This window comes from Sminthopsis crassicaudata, chromosome 3 (genome assembly GCF_048593235.1).
Source record: "Sminthopsis crassicaudata isolate SCR6 chromosome 3, ASM4859323v1, whole genome shotgun sequence".
Lineage (NCBI taxonomy): Eukaryota > Metazoa > Chordata > Mammalia > Dasyuromorphia > Dasyuridae > Sminthopsis > Sminthopsis crassicaudata.
In genome coordinates this window covers 81325743-81350921 of record NC_133619.1, presented here as the reverse complement: position 1 = coordinate 81350921, position 25179 = coordinate 81325743, and the positions used below count along the sequence as shown (strand labels likewise).

The window sequence follows — 25179 nt, the reverse complement described above, 5'->3', positions numbered from 1 at the left end:
CACCTAAGATTTGAAGGAAGCTAAAGATTCGAAGTGTTTCTGAGCATAGAGACTATGAGAAAGCCCAGAGGTAGGAGACTGAATTTTGAATTCAGGGAACACTTAAGGAGCTGGTTTGGTTTGACAGTAAAGTTCATAAAGAGGAATCGAATGGAATAAGTCTGGAAAGGTAGGAGTTAATCAGAGGGGGAACTTTAAAAGCAGGGCTTTGAATATGTATTTTGAGTCACTGAAATTTTTTGAGTGGGGGAGTATGATTGTTAGATTTTGTTTTAGAAATAATTTGGCACCTATGTAAAGAATATAACAAAGAAGTGTGAGACTGGAAGCTATGGAACTGATTAAGAGACTTTGGGTTACAGTTGGCTGTTTCATTGTTAATTAGTTGGTCCAAGGGCAAGGCATAAAAGGGGATGAAATTTAAATCATTTTGTCATACTGTTTTAGCTTGTTTTTAATTCTAATGTTTTTTCTCAAAGACTGCAACTTTTAAAAAATATTTTCAATAGTATTTTATTTTCCAAATACATGTAAAGATAGTTTTCAGCATTCATTTTTGTAAGACTTCACGTTCAGTTTTTCTCTCTTCTTCCCTCCTTTCTCTCCCCTCTCCCTAAGACAAGCAATCTGATATTGGTTATATGTGTACAATTCTTTTAAACATATTTCCATATTTGTCATGTTGTGAAAAAAAATCAGAGGAAGGAGGAAAAAACCATAAGAAAAAAATCAAAAAGTAAAAATACTATGCTTCAAGTTATAGTCTCCATAGTTCTCTCTGAATGCAGACATTTTCATCCCAAGAGACTAACTTTCTATCTCAATATTACATAACTTGTCAGTTTTTACAGGCTACCTTCTTTGGCCTGCTATTTCAGAGAAGTAGTACTAAAAGAAGTTAGCAAAATGTCTTTAGAAAAATCTGTAAAGAATTTGATGAACTGATATAAAGAGAAGCAGAACCAGTACAACATCATACATATTAACAATCTTGTACAATAATCAACTGTGATTGGCTTAGCTATTCTCAACAATACAATGATCTAAGACAATTCCATTGATGAAAGATGCTTTCTACTTCCAGAGAGAACTAATGGAGCCTGAATGCAGATCAAAACATATTATTTTTCATTTTTTATGGGTTTTTTTGAGATCTGTTTTCTATTATATCTCAGATGCAAAGGTGTTTTACATGACTGTACATGTATTACATATCAAAGGTTGTTTTTTTTTTTTTTTAAAGGGGTTGGGGAGGGAAAGAGTTTGGAATTCAAAAATTTTTAAAGCAAATGTTAAAAATTGTATTTACATGTAATTGAGGAAAAAACCGTATAACATCAACAAAAATAATTATGAGAAGTTAGAAGAGTCCACTAAAGGTAACCAAGTTTCATTAGCTAAGTAGATGACAGAATAGAATCATTAGATGTAGATCCATTTTTCAAAAAGTTTGACCTTGAAGAGATGAAAATAAGACAATCAAGATAGTAGAAACCTCATGGAAAAGTGTTAAGGTTGAAAAAACTAGAACATATTTGTAAGCAAATGAGAAATGGAGAGAATTAAAAAGAGGAAAGAACTCTTGGCTCAGATTAAGATCTCCAATACTCAACTGGACCCCCTCAGAAGAATGAAAAAATATATTAAGATCTTTATTTTTATAACATGCTTCTGACTGGTATTCCTGTCTTTTGATCTCCTGTTCATCAGATCGCATTTGTATTCCTCTGCTTAAGCGTCTTCAATATAGCAACTTATTAAGTTGTATTTCCTTATCCTATCTGTCCAAGCCCTCCATAATCTGACATGTTACCTTTCCAGATTTTATTTACCTTACCCACCAATAGCTCATACTATTCTCTATATCTGGTACCCTTCATTTCCATTTAGAAATTCTAGTGGAAAAGGCACTGGATATAATCAGAAGACCTGGGATTAAATTCCAGCTCTGTGATTTACTGTGACTAGACAAGTCACTTGAGATTCTTATCTGTGAATTGGAGATAAAACTGCTTACTTCATAGTGTTGTGATGCTAAGCTGATGAAAGAATCTCTGAGTTCCATGAAGTTCAGAGCACTATGTAAATGTCACTTGCAATATTACTTTAAGGTGAGCCTTGCTTAATTGAATCAGAGTAAGGGTCTAAACACAGTCACTGGCCTGGGGGAAATCACTTGCTCTTCCCAGACTGAGTTTTCTACATTACCTTCAAAATTTAAATCTGTGATTTAAGATATCTTCCAAGGTGCACTGCAATTTCTGCTTTCTTTATCAAATCTTATTTGGCCTTGTATCACACTGCACTTTACACCCCACATGGCTATTGCAGAAATGTTATTCCATATCTGTTATGGTGACAGAAGCCACAGCTTCTTAGTTTATAGAATAAAGCCAACCTTGGATCCTAAAGATCTGGCTTGGCAGCCTGCCTCAATGTACTTTTTGGATGACACTGGGTCACTTGACCTCTTTGGGCCCTTGGTAACCCTAATCATTTAAACTGTAGAGGAAATGCCAGTCAGCACTGATAAGTGTCCTCATCTAGTAATTCCCTATTGTTAAGTGGAATCACAAGTCTTGACACTATTCAAGTATGTAGAATATTGTATTTCTCCTGCAAGATTGATGCTCCCTGAGAATAAGGACAGTCTCTCTGAATCCTTACCCTTCTCCCATTTATTATCATTCTTTTCACATAGTAGGGACTTAGTTGAATATTAAATATATTAAGAGTTTGTAGTATGTAAAGCACCATACCAGGCAATGATATTAAATTCAGTAAGGTGTCCTCCCTGACCTTGTCTTACAAACTGCTGGTGAAAATGAGTATATCTGTGCATATTATTTACCAAAATACTCGAATAATTTGCTAGAGTAACCAATAATTATGTACATTCATGTTGATAAACTTGAGTTAACAGTCTCTAAGCATCTTAATATCTACCTGCTCAGTTTGCTGATGGCTACAAGATTTTAAAATTTGGAATCTTGCAGAGAAAGCCATAGTGGCAAGAACATCAACAATCAAGAAATGGGATAGCATTTTACCATTTAGGGTCAAAATATATTTATCCTTATATATAAACTTATCACCTGCTTATATATTATGACCTTTCAGATGGAATATAAGATTTTTGAGGGCAGGGTCTGTTTTATTTTTTGAATCCTAAAACCTTGCTTAGTGCCTTGACGTATTTTCTTTCTGCTACAACTTCTGGTTTTATTAGTACAGAGTGTGGAATCATCCTAGTGTGGAAATTCTGTGCACCACTACTGATTGCTCTTTAGATTATAGACTCTAGAAGAGCTGCTTGATGACTTGTCAAGAAGTTGGCTGCCCTAGAGGTTAGACTTAAACCAGTGATTCTTAACTCCGAGCCCCATTATTCTATGTACTGGTGTAAAAGAGAAACAGATTTCTATTTTTGAATATTGACTTAGAAAACCACAAATTAACATTGTTTACCTTGTATCATTTTTATGTCTTTTGTTAAACATTTCCCACTTACATTTTGGTCTAATTCAGGCTATGCTGGGAGTTCTGTGAGCTGCTTAGAACCTTTGACACCTTTACACTATGCCATGCTTCCACTTTGTTCATGACAGGCCTTTAATAAATATTTGTTGGATGGTACTGAACAGATACAGTTAGGAGTTTGGACTAGATGATCTTTTATGTACCCCAGAAACTTCATAATTCCATGAAATCCAAGGGAAGAGGTGAGGTTTAATTTAAAGGGAGAGTTTTAGGGTATCGTTTTGCCTATCAGGCCTTCAGAAATATTGGCCAATGTCTTACATCATCTACTAAGTGGGCTTGTGGGACCAGAAGCATTTATGGGCTCATAATCAGTAATCATTAAGTACCTATTATGCACCATAAGCTTGAAAAATGAAAAATGAAAGCCCCTTCAGTCACTGATGTCATTCTATCAGAAAGATGTATGCATAAAATAAAATTAGGGTTATTTGGCATGGAGAAAAAATGAACTTAAAATATTTAATAAAAGCTTTAGATACGATTTGTCTAATCACACAGAGAATAAGTGACCAAGCTGCAATTTAATCTCAGCTCTTCTGACTACATTTCACTATGATTTGCACAAGGGAATGAAGGACACCAGGTTTAGAGAATAGATTGAGCAAAGGAACAGAGGCCATTTGAGGTGGGGTTTTAAGGGAACTAGGAAATTTAAAAAATAAAGGAGGTAATAGAATGCATTCCAGGAACGGAGGAGAAACACAGATTGGAGACAGAATGTTGTAAGAAAAAGCAAGAGGGTCAGTTTGGCGGAACTTTAGGGTATATGATGGAGAACAACATATATAATCCTATAGAGATAGATTGGATCCTAATTGTTATGTGTTTTAAATGCCAAATAGTAGAGTTTATATTTGAGCTAAGAAGGAAGCCACAGAAGTTCACTGAGCAAGGTAAGTAACAAGATCTGCTTAGAGTATCACTGGAAGAGCTGGGTGGAGGTCAGACCGAAAAGTTGAGACACAAGACGATGGAAGCCATTACAAGGGCCGAGGTGGGCTGACAATGGCCCGACCTAGGGTGGTTAACGCCCTCGTGGGAGGCAGAAGATGGATTCTAGAGACCTGGTAAAAAGGTACAGTGAGCAAATGTGGCCACGAGAGAGGAAGCAGGCGGCTTGGAGGTCGAACCTCGAGCGCACGAGGAGGGAAGGGAGGCAGGGGGCTTGGATGGAGAGAAGCCGAGCAGCTCTTTGGGACCTGTTGAGGTTGGGATATGGTATTCAGCGGGAATGCCAACTTGGGCAAAACCCTGAGGCGGCGGCAAAGAGGAAAAAAACAAAAAAGAGGCTCCGAAGGGGCCACCTAACCCCCTGATTTACAAACGGGGACCCTGAGGCCCCAGGAGCGCAGGGACTGCAGAGGGCAAGGCAGGGCTAGTGCACCGAACCACCTGCAGCAGTCTCTCTTTTATCTCAATCAGTCCTTTGTATTGTTTCGAAGGCGGCCTGGTAGACGTCTGGGAGGGGTGGGGAGCCCCGGGAGGGGCCGGGTCCCAGGCGCTCAGGAAGGGAAGGGCTAGGCCTCCTTCGGGGGTGCTTTCCCCCACCTCCCCGTATTATCCTCTCTCCCCCCTTCCCCCAGGAAGGGGCAGAGCAGCTGCGCCGGGAACACCCACCCTCCTCCCCTCAGGGAGGCCCCGCCCCCGCTCCCAGCAGAGGCAGACAGATGTTTTCTCTTTGCACCCCTTACCCCATGTCCTCCCCTCCCCTGGCCAGTATCCATCAGACCCCCAGCCCGGGCGCCCCCGCACTGGCCAGGGGAAGCTACACAAGGCGCGTGCGTACACACTCACACTCATACACACATTCCCGCACTACTAGGCTCTGGGAGGCGGGGCGACGGCGGGAGGAGGGAGGAGGAAAAGGGGCGGGTCCGGCCTCCCCGCCTGCCTCCGACAGCCAACAGTCTTCGAGAGGATGCCCCGGTCTCTTTAAGGCCGCGGGACCCTCGGCCCAAGCTACACGGCGACCAATCGGCGCGGCCGAGGGGCCCCAGCGCGGCTGACGCGGCGCCAATCGGCGGCCGTGGGGGGCGGGGGCAGCTCCGGAGACACTATTGTTGATGAGGAGCGAGGAGCCGCCGCCGCCGCGGGAGCAGCAGCAGCAGCGGGAGCAGCAGCTGCGGCGGCAAGAGCAGCCGCGGCAGCAGCGGGGGTCGCAGCGGCTGCACCGACTAGGGGCTGCTTGGCCTCCTGCTGTCTGGAAGGGGCCTGGTCCGCGGCCTCGGGGGCCTCGCGGAGCAGCCTCCCCGCCCCCCGCACTTGCAGCGCGGCCCAGGGAGGGGGCGTCATGTCCCAACGGGTGAGGCGCAATGGGTCCCCCACGCCTGCCGCCCCTCTCGGCGGAGGCGCGGGCACCGCGTCCGGCCCCGGCCCCGGGGGCGCCCCCGGGAGCCGCCTGCAGCCCATGAGGGCCACTGTGCCGTTCCAGCTGAAGCAGCAGCAGCAGCAGCAACATGGCAGCCCCACGCGGAGCGGCGGCGGCGGCGGGGGTAGTAACAACGGCAGCGGCGGCAGTTCTGGACCCCCGGGAGGCGGCGGCGGAGGAGGAGGTGGCGGCAGCGTCAACGTCCCGCGCACCTCCTCGCGCAGCACGAGCCCCACGCGCGCCGGCGCCGGCGGGCCCAACGCTCGCGCCAGCCCCACGGTCGCCACGCAGACGGGCGCGCCCCCGACGTCCACGCGGGGCACCAGCCCCACGCGGGGCGCGAGCGCGCGGGGCAGCCCTCCCCGCTCTCAGCCCCCGCCCCCGCAGCCGCTCCTGGGAACCGTCTCGTCCCCTTGCTCATCCCCTATCCATCTCCTGCCGAGCGACTCCACCGCGTCCCCTGCAGCTGCCCGGGTCCGACACCCGAGGCGGTCCCCGGAGCAGAGCCGCAGCTCCCCGGAGAGGAGGAGCCCCAGCTCTCCGGTCTGCAAAGCCGGTAGGTGCCGGAGGAGGCGCTGCGGGGAGGCCGGGGGCGGGGCGGGGCGGGCGTGCGGGGAAGTGCCCGCGCAGAGCGTGGAGCATTGAGCCTGCCTTGGGCGCCCGGTGGCGCGGGGCTCGCGCGGCCGTGGCGGTTGGGGGCGGGGCCAGGGCGGCCTCCGGTTTGCTCGTGCTGCTCCGTGGGCGGGGGCCGCCGGCTGTTGACCCCGCCCCCGACCAATCCCAGCAGTGTGCCCACCCCCCCCCAGTTTCTTTTTTTTTTTTTTTTTTTTTTGGCGGAGGGGGGGACGACGACAATGGTTCAATTGAACTGGAGTCCACCATGTGTCGGTTCACTGGGAGGGGGCATGCCTTTGCCACCAGCTTGCTCAGATTTTCGTTAATCAATAAACCCGGAGGTTTGTCACTCTTAAGAGGTCTTAGTGTCTCCGTTTTTGGTTGAACATCTCTTTCTTTTCTAGGGAAAACAAAAAAAAAAAGCAACGGAAACAATTCGAATGTGGACTAAAGAGAAAGGGTGGGCTTTGTTGAGTGAAATGGTTAAGTGCCTGTTGCTTCTGCCCCCCCCCAAAAAAAAAAGCCAGTATCAAAATTCAGAGAGCTCTGCAGCCCCCCTTGCAAATGTTAGTCCCTGCAGAGTAGGAATTTTTAATCAGGGTCTGTGAGCCTGTTTTTGAAAAAGTTTTATCGTAACTATTTCAAAAGAAATAGTTATCTTTGTAATATATATTTTTGCATCTAAAAGCTTATGTTTTATGGTGTAAGAAAAGGTTAAGAACTTCTGGAATTCTAGAAAGCTTGAAAGTCGTTGAACTTAGTTTTATTATTGATGTCAGCGGAAGATAAGATGCAGGATCTTTTTTAATGGTAGTTCTTTTCCTACTAGGATTATTGATATATTTGTAAAAGAAAATATTTTTATATTAGATAAATAAAACATTTAAGAAACTGTATTTCTTAAAACCAGGCAGACATTGGCTAAAATTGCTTAGGACAGGGACATCTGCATTCAGAATCCAGCATAGCAGAAAGAGTGTATTTGTGTTTGTAATGATAGGAATGTTTTTGGAGTATACAAATTGTGCGTCTGAGAATTTATTTTGGTTCACTAATCAGATTCGTATTTTAAGAACATTTCAGTGTTCAGAAACATGTTTCTTTGAATTAATAGATTACTGTTTTTCAGGGTTGGAACCTGTCCTTGGAAAAGAACAACAATAGGCCTGGGTTGTAGGTACTGTCATATGAGTAGTTGATAGAAATGTACAAAGAAGAGGAACTTTAGAAGGTACTGAAATGTTAGTATCTGAGAAGGGCTGGACCATTGTCTAGTTCCTTCCTTGTTAGAGTTGAGTGGAAACTGGGAGGGGTGCTTTTTAGCTATTTGGTTGTACGGCCTCTATGTTTTTGTTATCTTACTTCCTGGGATCTCACTTTGAAAATAGAAATTTTTGTCAATCAGGTAAACATTGAGAGCCCGCTATGTGCCAGGCACCAGGCTAAGTGCTGGTGGGGAAGAAAAAAAAAAGATAGTTCCTGCTCTTAAAAAAGTTTACAGTCTAATGGAGGAGATGAAGTACTAATAAGTTTATACAAGAGCAAGCTAAATATTGGATAAATAGGAAATGATTAACAGAAGGAAGGCATTGAAATTAAGAGAAGTTAGAGAAGGCGTTGTGTAGAAGGTGGGATTTTAGTTGGGACTTAAAGGAATCTAGAAAAGCCAGAAGGCAGATTTGGGGAGGGAGAACATTTCAGCACAGGGGAAGCTGGAGAAAATGCCAGGGCCTTGTTAATGTAACAGTCAGGAGGCCAGTGCCACTTCCTGGAAGAGTAGGTTTGGGGAGGAAAGTGTAAGAAGACTGGAAAAGGGGGGGGGGCTATAACATGGAGAATTTTGAATGCCAAACAGAACATTTTATCTTTGTTTCTGGAGGCAATGGGGAAGCATTGGAGCAGATTGTCTGGGGGTAAAAGAGACTGCAGTAGGGAGACCTCAGGTTTGAGTTTTAGGAAAAACACAGTGGCTGAACGGAGAAAAGACTGCATTAGGGAGAGACCTGAAGCAGCAGCTATGGCAATGACCCTGATGGGAAGTGGTGAGCATCTGCCTGAGTGGTGTCTAAAGATGTCTGAAGGTGAAATCCCCAGACCTTGGCAACAGTTTGTAATTGGTGAGAACTTTGCTAGGGACCTGAGGGGGGTGGGGCTGTGGGGTTGCCCTCCACACAAATAGGGGAAAAGATAATGAATTTTCTTTTGGACATAATCAAGTTTAAGGCCTCCACTGTAATCCACTTCTTAGAGATCATAAAGGTAGTTGGGGATGTTTGGAGGAGGGTTTGAGAATCATCAGCATGGAGCTGGCAATTAAGCCCATGGATGCCCATGGAGATCACCAAGGGAACTATGTGCCAAAAGAATGGGATAGAGCCCTGAGAGACTGGGACCTGGAGCAGGACACAGCGAAGGGATAGAGAAGAAATGGTGGAGAACAGTTCTCTGGGAGAGGCTGCAGGGAGATCAAGTAGGAGGAAGATGAAGAAACCATTGGGTTTGTCAACTAAGAGAATGGTAACTTCAGAGAATGGTTTGGCTGGAATTGTAAAGTTTGGATAAGGGCTTAAAAGAGAAAATGAGGCAGCCATTTGTGGAAAGTTTTATGGAGTTCAGCTCCTAAGGGCAGAAGAGATAGTAGGACAATAGCTGAAGTGGAAGGAGTGAGTAAGGAGAGGAAGAGATTGAAAATAAAGGAAGAGAGTGGAGATGATAGAGGACCAATTTGCTGAAGATGAGGTGAAATGGGATCACTTGTACACAAGCAGAGGAGTGAATTTACATGAAATTGGGTGGAGGAGGAAAGAATAGAGGAAGGCATCTGAAGAAGGGAGGAGAGGACAATCAATGTAGAGTTGAATAGATTTCACCAGCAAGTCAAGATGAAGGGAAGAAAATGACTGTGGGGAGAATATAATCTGAGAGAGAATTGAGTCTGTATTCTCTAAGTTTGAGTGAAGATGTTCTGCAATTTCCAAAGAGTTGAAGGATGAGATCTGTTTTTTAGAATATAATTTGTCTGCGGATGTCGGCATCATTCCAAAGTCAGTTCACAGGCAGGGAGAAAGATGGAGCTTCTCAGGTAAGCCAGTGGCATGATGAAAGGTGGCTAGAGAGTTAAATGCCTTTTATTTGAAGGCTCCTCCCATTTCCATTTTAAGAAGAGGAGGAGGTCCTTCAAAACTTTATACATACTCTTCTCAGTGAGCCCCAAACTGCTTTTGTCATCTAATGTTCCTACCTCTTTAACATTATAAAGTTTACATCTTTAGAGCAGAGAGGGATTTAATCTAACTCTAATTTTACATAGGAGAAAACTGAGGCTTATGGAGTTTGTGACTTGGATAGGCCACACAGGAAGTAAGTACTATGCTGCAAAAAGTTTTTCAACTTCATTTTATCTCCCCTTTGCTTTCACTCCAGAATAAAATAATCTGCTCAATAATTCATACTAAAGAAAAAAAATGACTGTCCTTCCCTTATTAAGTTTTTCATTGGCATACTTTGAGTAGAAATTGTGTAGAAACTTTTGGATAGATGTGATACCACTTGCCTTCTTCCCCCAGAAAGAGAGTATAATGTGACTTCTTCCCCCCCTTTAATAGAGATAGAAATTGACTACTGCTTTTTACACTTCTGTGTCCTATTGTCATTCCAGTTTTTGCCCATAAAAAACCTAACTGTGGTCAGGGAATGTAAACTGTTTATTTTCCTGTAGGGTGAGTTGTATATAACTCACTGGGTAATTTGGGTCCTAAGTCATTTTGTGCAATACACTGCTCAAGCTGAAGCTTGCCAACCCTAATAAAGTGATTAGTTCTTACCCTTCCTAAGGTGACACCAAACCAAAAGTTCTGCTCCTATTATGAAAAGACTGAGAGATTTGAATCTGGATCTTATGTTTGTTGCTTTTTGTAGCCTCAGTTTCATCACCTATAAAGGGGAAAGAGTAATAGTACCAATAGCTATTTCACAGGGTAGTTGTGAAGGTAAAGCTTAGTAAATTTTTATCAGGACAATCAGCAAAACTCCCTTAGAAAATTGTGGTATAGGTAAAGCTTGTCTGACCCCTCCCCCCTTTGCTCCCTATTTTTAACTTGGGCCTGGGTGTTGAGAGGACCAGCACCTCTACCTTTGCTGTCCACCTGATGCTCGATTCTCACCTGTAACTCTCACTTATAATGCTGAAGCATTCAGAGCAGCCACACTAACTGCTCTGGCAGACGGGCTATAACCCAGGTTGAGAGCACCTGATGATCACAAAGCCATAGGTGTGTTAGTGAGGTGTCTACCCCAAGTATGGGAAGATTTTCCCCCATAGAATGTGCAGGTGAGAATAGCGTGTTGCAAAGGCTGGAGCAGGGGCTTGCCTTGGTAAGGCAAGGGAGGATGCCAGTGTTGTCTTTGTATCCTGGGCCATTGTTGCTTCTCCTCACTTGTAAGTTTAAGTCTTGCCATTGGATTTTGAAGACTTTGGAAGAGAGTGAGACCTGAGTTTGTGCAATTACACTTTACTTAAATCCAGTTCACCCATGGGTCAAGACCTAGTCTTCTGATGTCTCTGGTCCTCTTTGAAGGACAGACAACAGTAACATGCCTAATTATGGTACAGAATAATAGTCATTATATATCTCATTTACTTTAAATTTTATTGAAATACATATTCACACTGTCTATGTCTTCCTAGCTTTATAGTTTTGCTGCTCACATGTATCCCAGTGGACAGTAAATGGCCAAACTGAATTACCCTTTGCTCCTGTTTGCAATAAATGGTGTGTTCTCATGACCCTGTGTTATGGCTCTCATTCTTCCATGTGCCCTATGATGCTTTACCTTCATTGCCCATTTTGTAAAACCCAATTCATATGTCACCCCCTGTAAGAAACTTCTCCAGAATTTTTTCCCTAGTCTGAATCTCCTCAGATTTCTTGTGCTTTTTGTTTTATTTCTAAGGGACTTCTGTCTAATCTATTTCCTTGCATTGATATCTTGTCTTGAAAGAAGGAACTATCTTTTCTAAACTCTTCATCTTTCATTAGTGCCTCTGGTGTGATGCTGACACTGAATGTATGCTGCTTAATAGATGTGTATATTTCTGTTCTATGTCATGAAAAAACCAGCCTGATGTATCACATCTGAGGCTAGGCCCAGGTACGGAGTTGGAGGGCCATTTCCAAGTTTTGTTTCCAGAGGAAATCCTGCCCCAGATGCCCCTGAGAGCTAGAATGATGGAACTGAGGTGCCCAGGTCGCTGTGTTGGGATATTGGTTCAAGGCCTAGTCACTCTCACCTTCAGAGGACCCTGAGATCGCCCTCAGCCCTGCTGGAACTCCTTGCACCTTCCCTAATAGGATGGTCCTCACACAGCCCTTTGGTCATTTCTTCTCCTTCCCCATCCCATGGCTGGCTTATCTGATGTCATTTTTCTCTGTCGGCCTTCACTCAGTGCCCCATGGGTGCTTCTTTGGGAGGCTTCTACTCTTCCTCTCATTGATGACCGGTGTGATAGACTTGGCTTTCAGAATGTGTATCTTGGACAGACAGTGCTAGTGGACATCAAATTGGGCCCAGAATTAAGCTGGAGGACTAGAGCCAGTTGGATTGCAGTCAAGCTATGACAAACTTCCTTTAAAGGGACCCACCCTTCTCCCAGAAACAAAAGCCCATTACTCTTCCTTTGGGGTTGTGTGGCTACAAGTCATGGAACAGTAGTTTCTGAAAACTTAAAACAGTTTTTTACCTATCTATGATTTTTTTTTTTTTTTTTAAGAGAAAAAACATTGTGTGAGCCTTTTTATCCTTAGTGCCTTTTACTTTAATGCTCTGGTTATATTATTATTCTAGTTGTAAAGCCTTTTGAGTTCTTTGTATTTTCAAATGTCACACTGTAAAAAAGTAAGATAATCATGGATTAGATAATAATGGCATATTGCCCCTAATTTTTTTCCATATTTCATGGGAGTTTTTTGTTTATAATTCATTGTAATTTACATGTGGATTTTTTTAATTGATAATTTTTATCTTTATATTACCCATCACTATCATTTCCAGATATTTAATTTTCCTCCCTCAGGGTTTCCTTGTATCAAAGAATTAAAAAAAGAAAAAAAAAAAGGACAAAAATTCAAAAAATATTCAGAAAAGTCATCATATGTGAGTCTGACATAGCATTCCATACCCATAATCCTCCTACTTTGTGAACAAGTACTCCATGAGACTGATGCATAGAGATAGCTTTTAGATTCAAGGGACCCCAAGACTAGAAGAGTAGTGGGTGCTTAACAATAAAAATATAATACAATATATAGATAATGTTAATTTTTTTGTTTTCTGAAACAATATGTTGTCCTGTTTATGAATTTGGCATCACTGCTCTAGTCAAGCTGATATTATGGATAGGAAAGAATTATCTTGTCAACATTTCTGACAAGGGGTCATTTAGCGCCTGTTTGAAGACTTCCTATAAAAGAAAATCCTCATGTTGAATATGTCCTAAAGTCGTCTATTCATCTTTTGTATGCTTTTAATTTTTTTTTTTAAATAATAACTTTTATTTTCAAAATACATACACAGATAGTTTTCAACATTCAACTTTGCAAAAACTTTGTTGTTCCGAAATTTTTTCCCTTCTTTCCCCCTACCCTCCTCCCCTAGATAATAAGTAATACAATTATAGGTTAAACCATGTTCATTTCTTCACATCAATAGTTATCATGCTGTATGAGAAAAATCAGATCAAAAATGAAAAAAAAAAAAAGCCAACAAAAAAAGATGAAAATACTATGTTGTCATCTACATTCAGTCTTCATGATCCTTTCTAGATGTAGATAGCTCTCTCCCTCACAAGTCCATTGAAATTCGTCTGAATCACTTCATTGTTGAAAAGAACCATGTCCACCACAGTTGATCATTACATAATGTTGTTGCTGTGTACAATATTCTTTAGATTCTGCTCACTTCACTCAGCATCAATTCATGTAAGGCTCTCCAGGCTTCTCTGAAATCATCCTGCTGATCATTTCTTATAGAATAATATTCCATATCATTTATATACATAGTTTATTTAGCCATTTCCAACTGGTGAGCATCCACTCATTTTCCAGTTCCTTGCCACTACAAAAAGGGCTGCCACAAACATTTTTATGCTTCTAATTTTTAGGAAGTTTCTTTATATTGATTCCAAATCTGCTTCTTAGTATCTTTGCCCTAATGCCTATTGCCTTTAGTTTCCCAGAGTATTTGAAGGCAGTACTATCAGAAGTGGGCGGTTAAGTAGATTAGTGCCTCATTTTTCTGAGTTCAAATCCCTCCTCAGACTTACTAGCCTCGTCATCCTGCACAAATCATAAGTCTCTCAGTTACTTCATCTGTAAATGAATTGAAGAAGGAAATGGCAAACTACTCCAATATCTTTGCCAAGAAAACCCCAAAGAGGGTAATGAAGAATCAGACATGACTGCAAAATTAGTAACTAAATAACAAAACTCATCAGAATGATACCTGGGGTTGGTAGATCCTTCCAAGCTAGAAAGCATTCTCATACTGTCACATACTCCCCTTTCCCATTGCCTTTCCCTGAAATACTCTTTTGTTCCACTTTCTCCTGAAACCATTGAATAACTTTATTTTTTCAAACAAAGTTGAAAATACTGTTTTGACCCACATTTGATAAGTCTCCAGAGTTCTTTTTCTGGATGTTGATGGCATTTTCCATCCCAAATCTATTGTAATTGCCTTGGATCACCTCGTTGCTGAGAAGAGCCAAGCCCATCATAATTGCTCTTCATATAATCTTGTTCCGGTCTACAATGTTCTCTGGTTCTGCTCACTTCACTCTGTATCAGTTCAAGTAAATCTAGGCTTTTCTTTCCTCTCCCCTTCCTCCCCCCCCCCAGGGCAATTGGGATTAAGTGACTTGTCCAGGGTCACATAGCCAGGAAGTGTCTGATACCACATTTGAACTCAGGTCCTCCTGACTTAAGGGCTGGTACCTTACCTACTGTGCCACCTAGTTGCCCCTAGACTTTTCTAAAATCATCCTGCTCATCATTTCTTATAGAACAATATAATACTGTATTACATTCATATAACTTATTTAGCCATTCCCCAACTTAGAGAACATTTGATTTTGAGGAATGGCCCAAGCCAGTTATACTTTATTTCTATCCCATATGTTATATGTTGTAAAATACTTTTTACATATTGTCTTCCTCTATTAGAATAGTAGCTCCTCAAGAGTAAGGGATGTTTGTTTTTGTTTTTGTTTTTGTTTTTTTGGACTTGTTTTAGGATTTAGGGTTATTGACAGTAGTACCCATAGTACTACTAATTAATTCTTGACTTGAAAAGTATAAAATCAATCATTTGTTGTATGACTCATCCAAAGAAGAGTTTAAGTTTGGTATTAAGCCATTAAGTGACTTTTAATTTTTTATTTTAGGAACCATGTAAGATTGGTAAGGTTTATGGGGAGAATACTTAAAACTGCTGAAATCATGAATTCCTGAATTAGATTCATATTAGGATACTTGGTTATAGCTAGAAGGTACCTTTTATCTAATCAAGTTCCTTCATTACCAATAAAGAAATAAGACAATGGGGCAAATTGGACAAATAGCCAGAGTCAAGTCTGTAAGCAGCTCAAACTTTTATTTGTATAATTTGGCATTGCTTGTTAAATGTATAAGAATTTGGAGTTTGACATGTGGACTGGACTGCTCCAATTTTACACCCTTGACAATAACATTGTTGACAAATAATTTCCACAATTTGTATTTTAAGTAAGGTATCCGAAAATGGAAATTAGTACCCCTCATTTGTAGTTCCTCTTTTGTTTTTAGACCTGTGACCTTATTTGTAGGCTATGAATAATTTACTACCTTTATCTCAGTAGGTTATGACTTTTCCTTTCATTGGAGTGAGCCATTGTTTGGCCCTGTTAAAATAATATGAAGAAATGATTAGGGCTTATGGTGTGCTTATTCTTTTTAATGGAAATTAATATTCAGGTATAATGGTGAGAATACCTTAACTGTGTTTTTAGAAATCCTGTGCTATATTTTGTTTTGACAAACTCATTAATAAAAATTGGAGACAGTGTACTTTAGGGGAAGGGAAAATGTATTTGGAGCACATGCAATCTTAGCTTTATAGATTCTAGCTGTCTGTGACTGTGGGCTTCATATTTATCCTTTTTGAGCCTATATCTCCTCTTATTTGCATTACTTATGTTTGTTTTGTCAACTTTAAAATGGGGATTCTTGCTACTTAAGTCACTTGGGTGGTGTGATTTGTTTTTTAAATATGAAAACCATAAAAATGTTCAATATTGTTATTAGAACTGCTCTTTTTCAAAATTAAGTGAATTACTAATTGAATATTTTGCCTATACATATATATATATATATATACATATAGATAGATAGATAGATAGATAGATAGATAGATAGATAGATAGATAGATAGATAGATAGATAGATATCTACATGCTGGAAACCAATCTATCATCTAACCAGCTCCCCAAATTGTCTAAAGTACAAGTTCTTCTCATATCCCTCTGTTGTAAAACTTTTACCAGCTCCCTTGTTTCCTCTAGGATTAAATACAAACTGCTTAGCTTGAAATTTTGGATTCTTCAGTCTGGCTCCATCCTACATTTTTATCTTTTATTTCATGATACTAAGATATACATAGAATGAAAGTTTCTTAATCTTGTGGCTGTAGACTCCCAAAGAGGGACATTTCAGGGGACTTCTGACCTTAAATGGAGAAGAAAATTTGCATCTTTTATTTTCATTAACTTTTAAGAGAAATTTAGCATTTCATTGCTTTCAATCCTGAATTAACAGCAACAAAACCTTGAGAACTCCTGCTATAAAGGCATGGGCAATCAAATACTGGTCTTGGACTCTTGTAGATCTGAATTAATCCTACATGTGTCAAACTAGCCAAGGGACTTTGAGGGCATATCACTTAAACTCTGGTTAACAGAGACAGCTCCTTAGGATTTAACTAGTAAGTGAAAAAATCTGAAGAAGTCCCAGGTCTTGTTTTAATTTTATCATATTGCCTTGTCTTTCCTTTTGTGTATGTTGCATCCTCAGCAAGTTTCTTTGAGGACGGGATCTTTGGTCTCCTGAGGACCTATAATGGGCATCAAATAAATTATTTTGAATTGAGTAATATGAAGTACCACCCTGCTTTCCTAGAATTTTAGTTCTCTGGAGAGAAAGAGCATAACAGATAGAAGGTAGACAATGCATGATTAATTGCTAATTTAGTCCAGTGCTAGGAATTTGGAGGAGATGGGGGTTAAAAGTTGAGAAAGAATGAGGGGGAGGGGAGCTGGCTTTGAAGAACAGAGAGGACCTGAGAAGAAAAATGAAAGGATAGGAAGGGATGAGATGTTCTGTGGGGACAGGGTGTGTCCAGTTTGACTGTGGTTTGTTCTATGGGTTACAGTGAAGCACAAAGCTGGACAGGGCTTCAAACAGAAACTAATGAGCTTGAATTTTTGTCTGTAGATAAGGGAACTTTTTTGAACCAAGAAACTTAATTCCACAGGTATTTTTAAATTAATCTGGTAATAGTTTGCTAGTTGCCTTGTAGTTAGAGACTGGGATGCTAGGAAATCAGATAGCAAGGTTATTATGTAGTGTAAGTGTAAGGTGATAAGATCCTGAATTAAAATGGTAATATTGGAATGGAAAGGAGAAGGGATTGATTTGAGAGAGAAAGATTCAATGTTTTATATGGGAGATAAGAGGCTACTGGCAGAGGAGCAGGTAAAACAAATAGGAGGTTTTAAGCTTGGGTGACTAAGAGAATAGTGCTTCTGTAGAAATTAATTTAATTAGTTAAATTTATATAAACAACAAATATATATAAATAAAATTTGTGTTCCTATGAACACACAACTAAATAATGTCATAATATCGAGACAAAAAATAACAGTTGTGCTATTTGGTTGACCTGCTTAGCTCTTTCATTAGTTGGAGCAATGGCATATCTGAATGAAATGGAACTATATAAAAGGCAGCTAGGTGGTGCAGTGGATAGAGCACCAGCCCTGAAGTCAGGAAGACTCAAGTTCAAATTTGGCTTAAGGCACACCACTTCCTGACTGTGTTATCCTGGGCAAACTGCCTCAGTTCCCCCCTCCCCCCCCAAAAAAAAAGAAAAGAAAAGAAAAGAAAAAAAAAAAGAAAGAAAAAATAAAAGAAAAGGAAAGGAAATAGAACTATATAATTCTATATAAATTAATAGAATAAAGTCATTTTGGACTTGGAATCCACTAGGGATTCTAATAATAGCTAGCATTTATAAAGGCTATTTTGTAAAGTCCTAGGTTGGAGAAAATAAAGATTACAGAGAGATACCTAGAAATAAAGGAAGTTATCAATTATAGAGATGACTGTTTTGAATTATTTTCTTCTAGAAGATGAATGCAGCTTTGTTATTTTTTATATGAATTTTCCCCCCTATGCTTTCTGGCTTAAGCAGAAGTAGTAATTAGTAGTTACATGGAATGTGGGTAAAGTATCAAAAGTCCAACAGTAATTAAAAATCTTCTGATTGAGTTGAAATTCTAAGAGAATAGCTAAATACTCTGAATGGATAAAGGCATCATTGTCTTGATAGAGCAGATAGGTGGTGTTGCCGTTTGGCTTAGAGCATGATCATATGCTAATTTATATATTATACTCTACATTGGTTTTTTTTTTTTAAATGTTCATACATCATTTTTTGAGATGGGAATGAGGGTGCACTCTCTCCCTTCAATTGAAACATTCTTTTTTCCCTCTTATCTTCTTAGTTATGTAAAAAAAAATAATATTCAAAAAACTTTTTAAAATTGTATTTTTGATTATCAATTCTTTCTCTGGAGATAGATAGCACTTTTCATCACATGTACCATGTAATTGTCTTGGATATTGTATTGTACGATGGTACCATCTAATATTTTATTTCTTAGGGTAGTTTAGTCATTCACAGTTGATTATCACATTGCCTTTTCATGTACAGTATTCTCCTGGTTTTGCTCAATTTATTTTGTATCGTTCATATAAGTTCTCAGGTTTTTCTAAAAGCAATCCTGCTCGTCATTTCTTATAGCACAGTAGTATTCTATCACAATCAAATAGACCACAACTTGTTCAGTCATTCCCCAATTAGTGGGCATCCCTTAATTTCCAATCCTTAACCATCACAGAAAGAGTTATAAATATTTCTGTAGATTTAGATGCTTTTCCTTTTCCTTTAATTGTTTTGAGATACAGACCAAGATGGTATTGCTAGATCAAAGGGTATACAGTTTGATAGCTCTTCGGGCAGAGTTCCAAATTGGTTTTCCAGTATGGTATGGATCTACTATCTTATAGTTGTAGCACAACTCCACTAGCAGAGCATTAGTGTCCCACTTTTTCCACATCCTCTCTAGCATTTGTCATTTTCCTTTAGCTCATCTGATGAAGTATGATATGCTACTTCAGAGGTGTTTTAATTTGCATTTCTCTTAATTAGTATTGATTTGAAACATTTTTATGTGATTCTAGATAACTGCTTCTGAAAATTGCCTGGTTTTATCCTTTGACTATCAATTGGGAATGACTTAGATTTTTTATAAATTTGACTCAGTTCTCTACATATTTGAAATGAGCCTTTTTTAAAAGAAATTGTCTATAAAAACTTCCCCTTCTGCATGCTTTAATTTTTTTCATTCCTTCTAATCTTAGTTACATTGCCTTTATTTGTATAAATCCTTTTTAATTTAATATAATTGAAATTATCCTTTTTACATCTTATAATACTGTCTCATTCATAAATTCTTCTATCCATAAAGCTAATAGATTATGTGTTACATGTTCTTATTATGACATTTCCCTTTGTGTCTAAATCATGTATCGATTTTCACCTTACTTTGATAAATAGTGTAAGCTATACTGATTTCCAGTTTTCCTAAGAATTTTATTATGTAGTGAATTCTTAGCCCAAAAGGCTAAATCTTTGTTTATTAAACACAAGGTTACCATAATCATTTACTACTGCATATTATATCTTCTGTGTTTCACTGCCCCACCATTTCTGTCTCCTAGCCAGAATCAGTAATCTTAATAATTATCACTTTATAATATAGTTTAAGATCTGGAACTGCTAGACTGCCTTTGATATTTTTGACTTTTTGTTCTTCCAATTTTTATTAATTTTTTCTAGCTTAAAATTTTGGGGGTAATTTAATTAGGATGGCATTGAATAAGTAGATCTGTTTAGTAGAATTGTCATTTTAATTATATTGGTTCTACCTATCTGTTAGGTTCTTACTAAGTGCTAATGAGATAATGAGATATTAGATTCTTACTAAGTGCTAAGTCGGTACTTGACAATTCTCTAGTTGGCAGCCTTTACTGGGAATTTTACTTGTGAACTCCTGGGGAGGAGCTTGCATGCTTAGGAGGAGCAAGTTAATTGGTTGAAGTAATTTTTCCCAGAAGCCCTTGCGTTATCCCACACCCATTCTCTGGGAGGTTAAAAGAGGGCGGCACTCAAGAGATAGAGAGTCTTGTCTGGACCAGACTAAGGCGGCTCTCTGCAGGAAGGGAAGTTACTACTCTGGACCAGAGTTGACAGCAATTGTCTGGAGACAAGGGCTCTCTACAGGAAGAAGAATCTGTCCTAGAGATTTGAGTTGACACAGCAGATCTCCTCCCAGAGAGCAGTCAGCAGCTTCTGGAGACAACAGCACATTACAAACTGGCGCCCAACGTGGGGCAAGGGCTTTTGCTTATCCTGACAAGGACTTATTCTGAGCCCTTCAGAGGAGCTAGACCGGACTATTGCACCTATCCATGGACAATTAATATTTTTCCAGTTATCTAAACTGAGTTTGTCTAAAAAGTGTTTTTTAATCATGTTCATGTAATTCCTGGGTTTATCTTGGCAGCTTTAGTCCTAGGTATTTTATTTTGTCTACAGTTATTTTAAACAAAATAATTTCTTCCTATCACTTTTTGCAGGGCTTTATTCTAATATTAAAATGCTGATAATTTTTTTGCATTTATTTTATATTCTGCTACTTTGATAAAATTACTAAATTACTTTCAAGGGTTTTTAATAGGAATGAGTGTTTTATTTTGTTAAAAGCTTTTTTATGTGTCTATTGAAATAATCAAATCATTTTTAAAATTCTATTATTGATATGGTCAATTTTATATTGATATGTTTTCTTTATATAGATATGTTTTCCTTATATTGAACTAGCCCTGCATTTCTTGTACAAATCACACTTGGTCATAGTCTTTGGGATAATATTGTTGTTTTATTTAGGATTTGCATTGATGTTTGTTAGTGAAATTGTTCCATAATTTTCTTTCTCTGTGCTCTTCCTGATTTAGGTATTAGCCCTATCTAATTATTTCTTAATTCATGTTTTCATAGCTCATTATTGAACATAATTTTTATTGTATTATGATGTGAATAGGATGCACTTAATATTTTTTCATTTGGTTATGAAGTTTTTATGCTCTTAATACATTGCTAGTTTTAAGGTGCTACATACAACTAAGAAAGAATATATCTCTTTCTTTTCCCATTCAGTTTTCTCCAAATGTCTGTTATATCTTGACTTCTATAAAATTATATTCATCTCCTTATTTCTTATTTATCTTCTTCTTGCAACTCATCTAGCTTTTAAGGATTTGGTTACTGGGGCAGCTAGGTGGTATGGTGAATAGAACACCAGCCCTGAAGTCTTGAGTTCAAATTTGGCTCAACACTTCCTGACTGTGTGATCCTGGGCAAGTCACTTAACCCAAATTGCCTCAGCAAAAAAAAAAAAAAAAAAAAAAAAAAAAAAAAAAAAAAAAAAAAAAAAAAAATTGGTTGCTATGCCATTTGATAGATATATTTTAGTATTGATATTAGTTTATAGTCCATGATACCTTGTAACAAAATATGGTAATTTCCCTGCTTATTTATTTTAATTAGCTTTATTTTTGCTTTTGCTTTGTCTGAGATTTTAATTGTTTTTCTTGAATTAAAACTTAGAAGCCTAAAAGATTCTGCTCTAACACCTTATTTTTACTATCTATTTCAAGTACTTTAAAAAAAACCAAAAACATATTATTGGATTCTGATTTTTAATCCATTCTTCTATCCATTTATATTTTATGAGTTAATTACTAAATGTCAATTTTCCTCTATCCTATTTTGTCCCCATTTACCTTGTTCTTCCTCAAATTTTCTCCCTTTTGGGCTTCCTCCCCAACCCTTTTATTGGGAAGGTAAGTCATGGTGTTCATTGTACATGGGAATCATACAAGATATATTGCTACATTAGCTATGTTGGCCCCCTCCCCTCCAAAAAAGAGAAAAAAGTGGGGAAAAAATGGCTTCAATCTGTACTTAGTTGACCAGTTTTTTTCTCTGGAGATTTTCTTTTGTTTATTTTTTATCATTGAGTTCTTTGGAATTGTCTTCAATCATTGTATTGATTAGAATAACTAAATCTTTTATAATTGATCTCATTACAATATTGCTGTTTCTATGTACATTGTTGTTTTGGTTCTGCTCACTTTGTTTTGCATCAGTTCATATAAATCTTCCCAGGTTTTTCTGAGAACATTTCACTCATTTCTTATAGCACAATAGTATTCCATCACAACCATATTTTACCATAACTTGTTCAGTCATTTCTCAATTAATGAGCATCCCTTCAATTTCCAATTGTTTGCCACCACACACACAAAAAAGAGCTTCTACAAATATTTTTGCAGATATAGGTCCTTTTTCTTTGATCTTTTTGGGGTATTGTTGGGTGGAAGAGTACACTCTTTGATGGCCCTTTAGACATAGTGCCAATTGTGTTCCAAAATATTTGAATCACTCCATAACTTTATCCTGCAGTGCATTGGTGTCCAAATTTTTCCATTTGTCTTTTATAGGTGTGAGGTGGTAGAGAAACTTGTGGGAGGATTCTGGGAAGATGGCAGAACTGTAGGTCAGAAAATTACTAGCTCTCCAGATTTTCTCCCCAAATAAATTTGCACCTCAGGGCAAACATAAACTGCTGAAAAACAAACAAGACTTGGGGCAGAATAGGGTCCTCCTGAGACAACCTGAGAAGGCTCAAAGAAAGATCCCCAAGCAGGATTTTAATAGGTGTGAAATGTAAATACTACTGGCCAATTCCTCAAAAACTGCAAACTGAAGCCCTGGGGCTAGCGAGGTTCTGCTGTAGTCTCTGCTACTACCACTGGAACTTTCACAGTTCCTACACAGCAGTTGGAGTTGAAGGTCTGAGTCCTGGAAGACTTAGGCAACAAGGGAATGCCAGGCCCTGGGGAGAAGAAATCAGGCCACCTAGTGAGTACAGAAGCAGGAGAGCGGGGAGGCTGCTGGCTGCTGCCACTTACAGGAGAAGGCAGCCTTGATTTGGGGTTCCAGGTCAGAAGGAGGAGCTAAGATGAAGCCAGAGACAACATTCCCTTCCCCTTCCCTTCAGAACTAGAACTAGTTTTTCTAAAAACAAAATGAACAGGGAAAGAAGAAACCCAACCAGAGCAACTTACTATGAGAAATAAGGAAGACCAGGGTTCATCTTCAGAGGACACTGAAGTTTTTTTAAAAAAAAAAAAAGCACCTTTTCTCTTCCAAAGAGTAATATCAAATGCTATCTGCCCAGAAAGAATTTATAGAAAAACTCAAAAAAAGACTTAAAAATTAAATGAGACAGATTGAAGAAAAATTAAAAAACAAACAAGAAAAACAAAAATTAAAAAAAAAGTTAGCCAACTAGAAAAGGAAATAGAGTATTAAGAAAATAAATTTTTAAGAATTTGAATTGGACAAGGGGAAGGCAGTGAAGTTATGAGACCACGAAATAACAAAACAAAATATAAAGAATGGAAAAAAATAGAAGAGAATGTGAGAAGAGAACATATGAGAAAATCAACAGACCTGGAGAACTAGATCAGAAGAGAAAATATAATAATGGGACTACCTGAAACCTGTGACAAAAAAAACCAAAAACAATACAAAACAAAACAAAAAAACCTTGACACAATAATTCAAGAAATAATACAAGAAAATTGTCTTGGAGTAATAGAATAATAAGGGAAAGTAGAAATAACACAAATCCACTGATCACCACCTCAAAGAGACCCTATGTGGAAAACACATAGGAATATCATTGCTAAATTACAAAATTCCTAGATCAAAGAGAAAATTGTACAAGAAACAAACACAATTCAAACATACTGGAGCTACAATTAGAATTGTACAGGAGTTATCAGCAGCTACACTAAAAGACTGCAAATAATATGTATTGACTATCAAAAGAACTAGTCCTGTGGCCAAAAATATCATCCAACAAAACTAACCATAATGTTGAACAAAAACAGCAGCAACAAAAATTTGCATTTTTTCAAAATTTTGTCTCTACAAATCCTGAACTCATTAGGAAATTTAATATATATGTATATATATATATATATATATGCCAACTTCAAAGAATAATTTCAGTGGACTCAATAAGAACAATTGTTTCCCCCCCCCCCCCCATGGAAATATGTACCATATGTATAAAATTGACATTAACGATTGAGTAGCTCAAAAGCAGAACTGAGTATGCTCTGACTCTTAAAAAAATGCAGGAAAAGGTAAAAATAATTATGCCATATGAATAAGGTGCAAAGAAGGGGGAGGGCTGATAGTTTTGAAAACCTATTCACATCAGGAATGGGTTAAATAGGGGACAATGCATTTATGTACCATGGGTATAGACCTTCAAGTATATAAAGAGAGTTAAAGAGGGGGAGTAGGATGAGATGGAGTATAGAAGACCATAGATTTATGGCAGTGGGACCAGGTATGTAGGTTAATGGGAAAAGAATTAAAAGGGAGGGAAGTGGCATAGGATAAGGTGAGATCCAGAGCCTTTAGATTAAAGAGAGTGTGATAACATCTGTAGAGAGATGAGAATGGGATAAAGAGGGAGGGAAAGAAAATAAGGCAGGAATTAATGGGTGGGAGAGGTTAAGCAATAGCAAAGCAAATTAAGGAGTGGAATTAAACTAGAAAGAATTGAGATAGGAAATAAGTTGTATACAAACTAACAAGGATCTGGAGTAGAATTCTTTAAGAAAAAAATAGGGCTAGTAATCTGATCTAAGATAAGTCATATTTGAAGATTCAGTCAAGAGAGAAATCTACATTGTGTCAACCATATAAATATTTAGATGCTTGTCTTATCTTATGTGTAGGTATGTGTGTCTACTTACGTATATGTAAATATACATATGTTTATAGGCACATATATATGTACAAATAAATATATCCATGCTTAACTATAGCCTGATTGAGAGAATTGGGAGGCATGAAGGGGATGGGGGGAAGGATAAAAAGAAAAGTGCACAGCAGAGAACAAAAGAGTAACCTACAAGGAAGTAAAGAAAAGAGGGACAATCATGAATATGTAATCTTTTATTATATATGCTAAATGGAAGTTTATTGTTACATTTTTGAATTCTTCCTGATGTTTTGTTGGATACATCACAGTTTTTTCCCCTCCTTTTCTATCTTTTATAGTTTGTTATTTTGTGTTTTTAGTTTTATGTAAATAAAAATAATTCTTTTTTTATAGCTTTTTATTGACAAAA

General features: G+C 38.8%; 1 protein-coding gene across 2 annotated transcripts in view; it reads left to right on the top strand.

Moving 5' to 3' along the window:
• Window positions 1-5467: 5467 nt before the first annotated feature.
• Window positions 5468-25179, top strand: part of FAM117B (family with sequence similarity 117 member B) — a 98074-nt gene continuing 78362 nt past the window's right edge. The window contains exon 1 of one of the 2 annotated variants that reach the window (XM_074299013.1): window positions 5468-6467. In XM_074299013.1, coding sequence (XP_074155114.1) covers window positions 5834-6467 — 634 coding nt within the window. In that variant the 5' untranslated portion in view covers window positions 5468-5833. The remainder of the gene's footprint in view (window positions 6468-25179) is intronic. The other variant, XM_074299011.1, reaches the window with a different exon arrangement.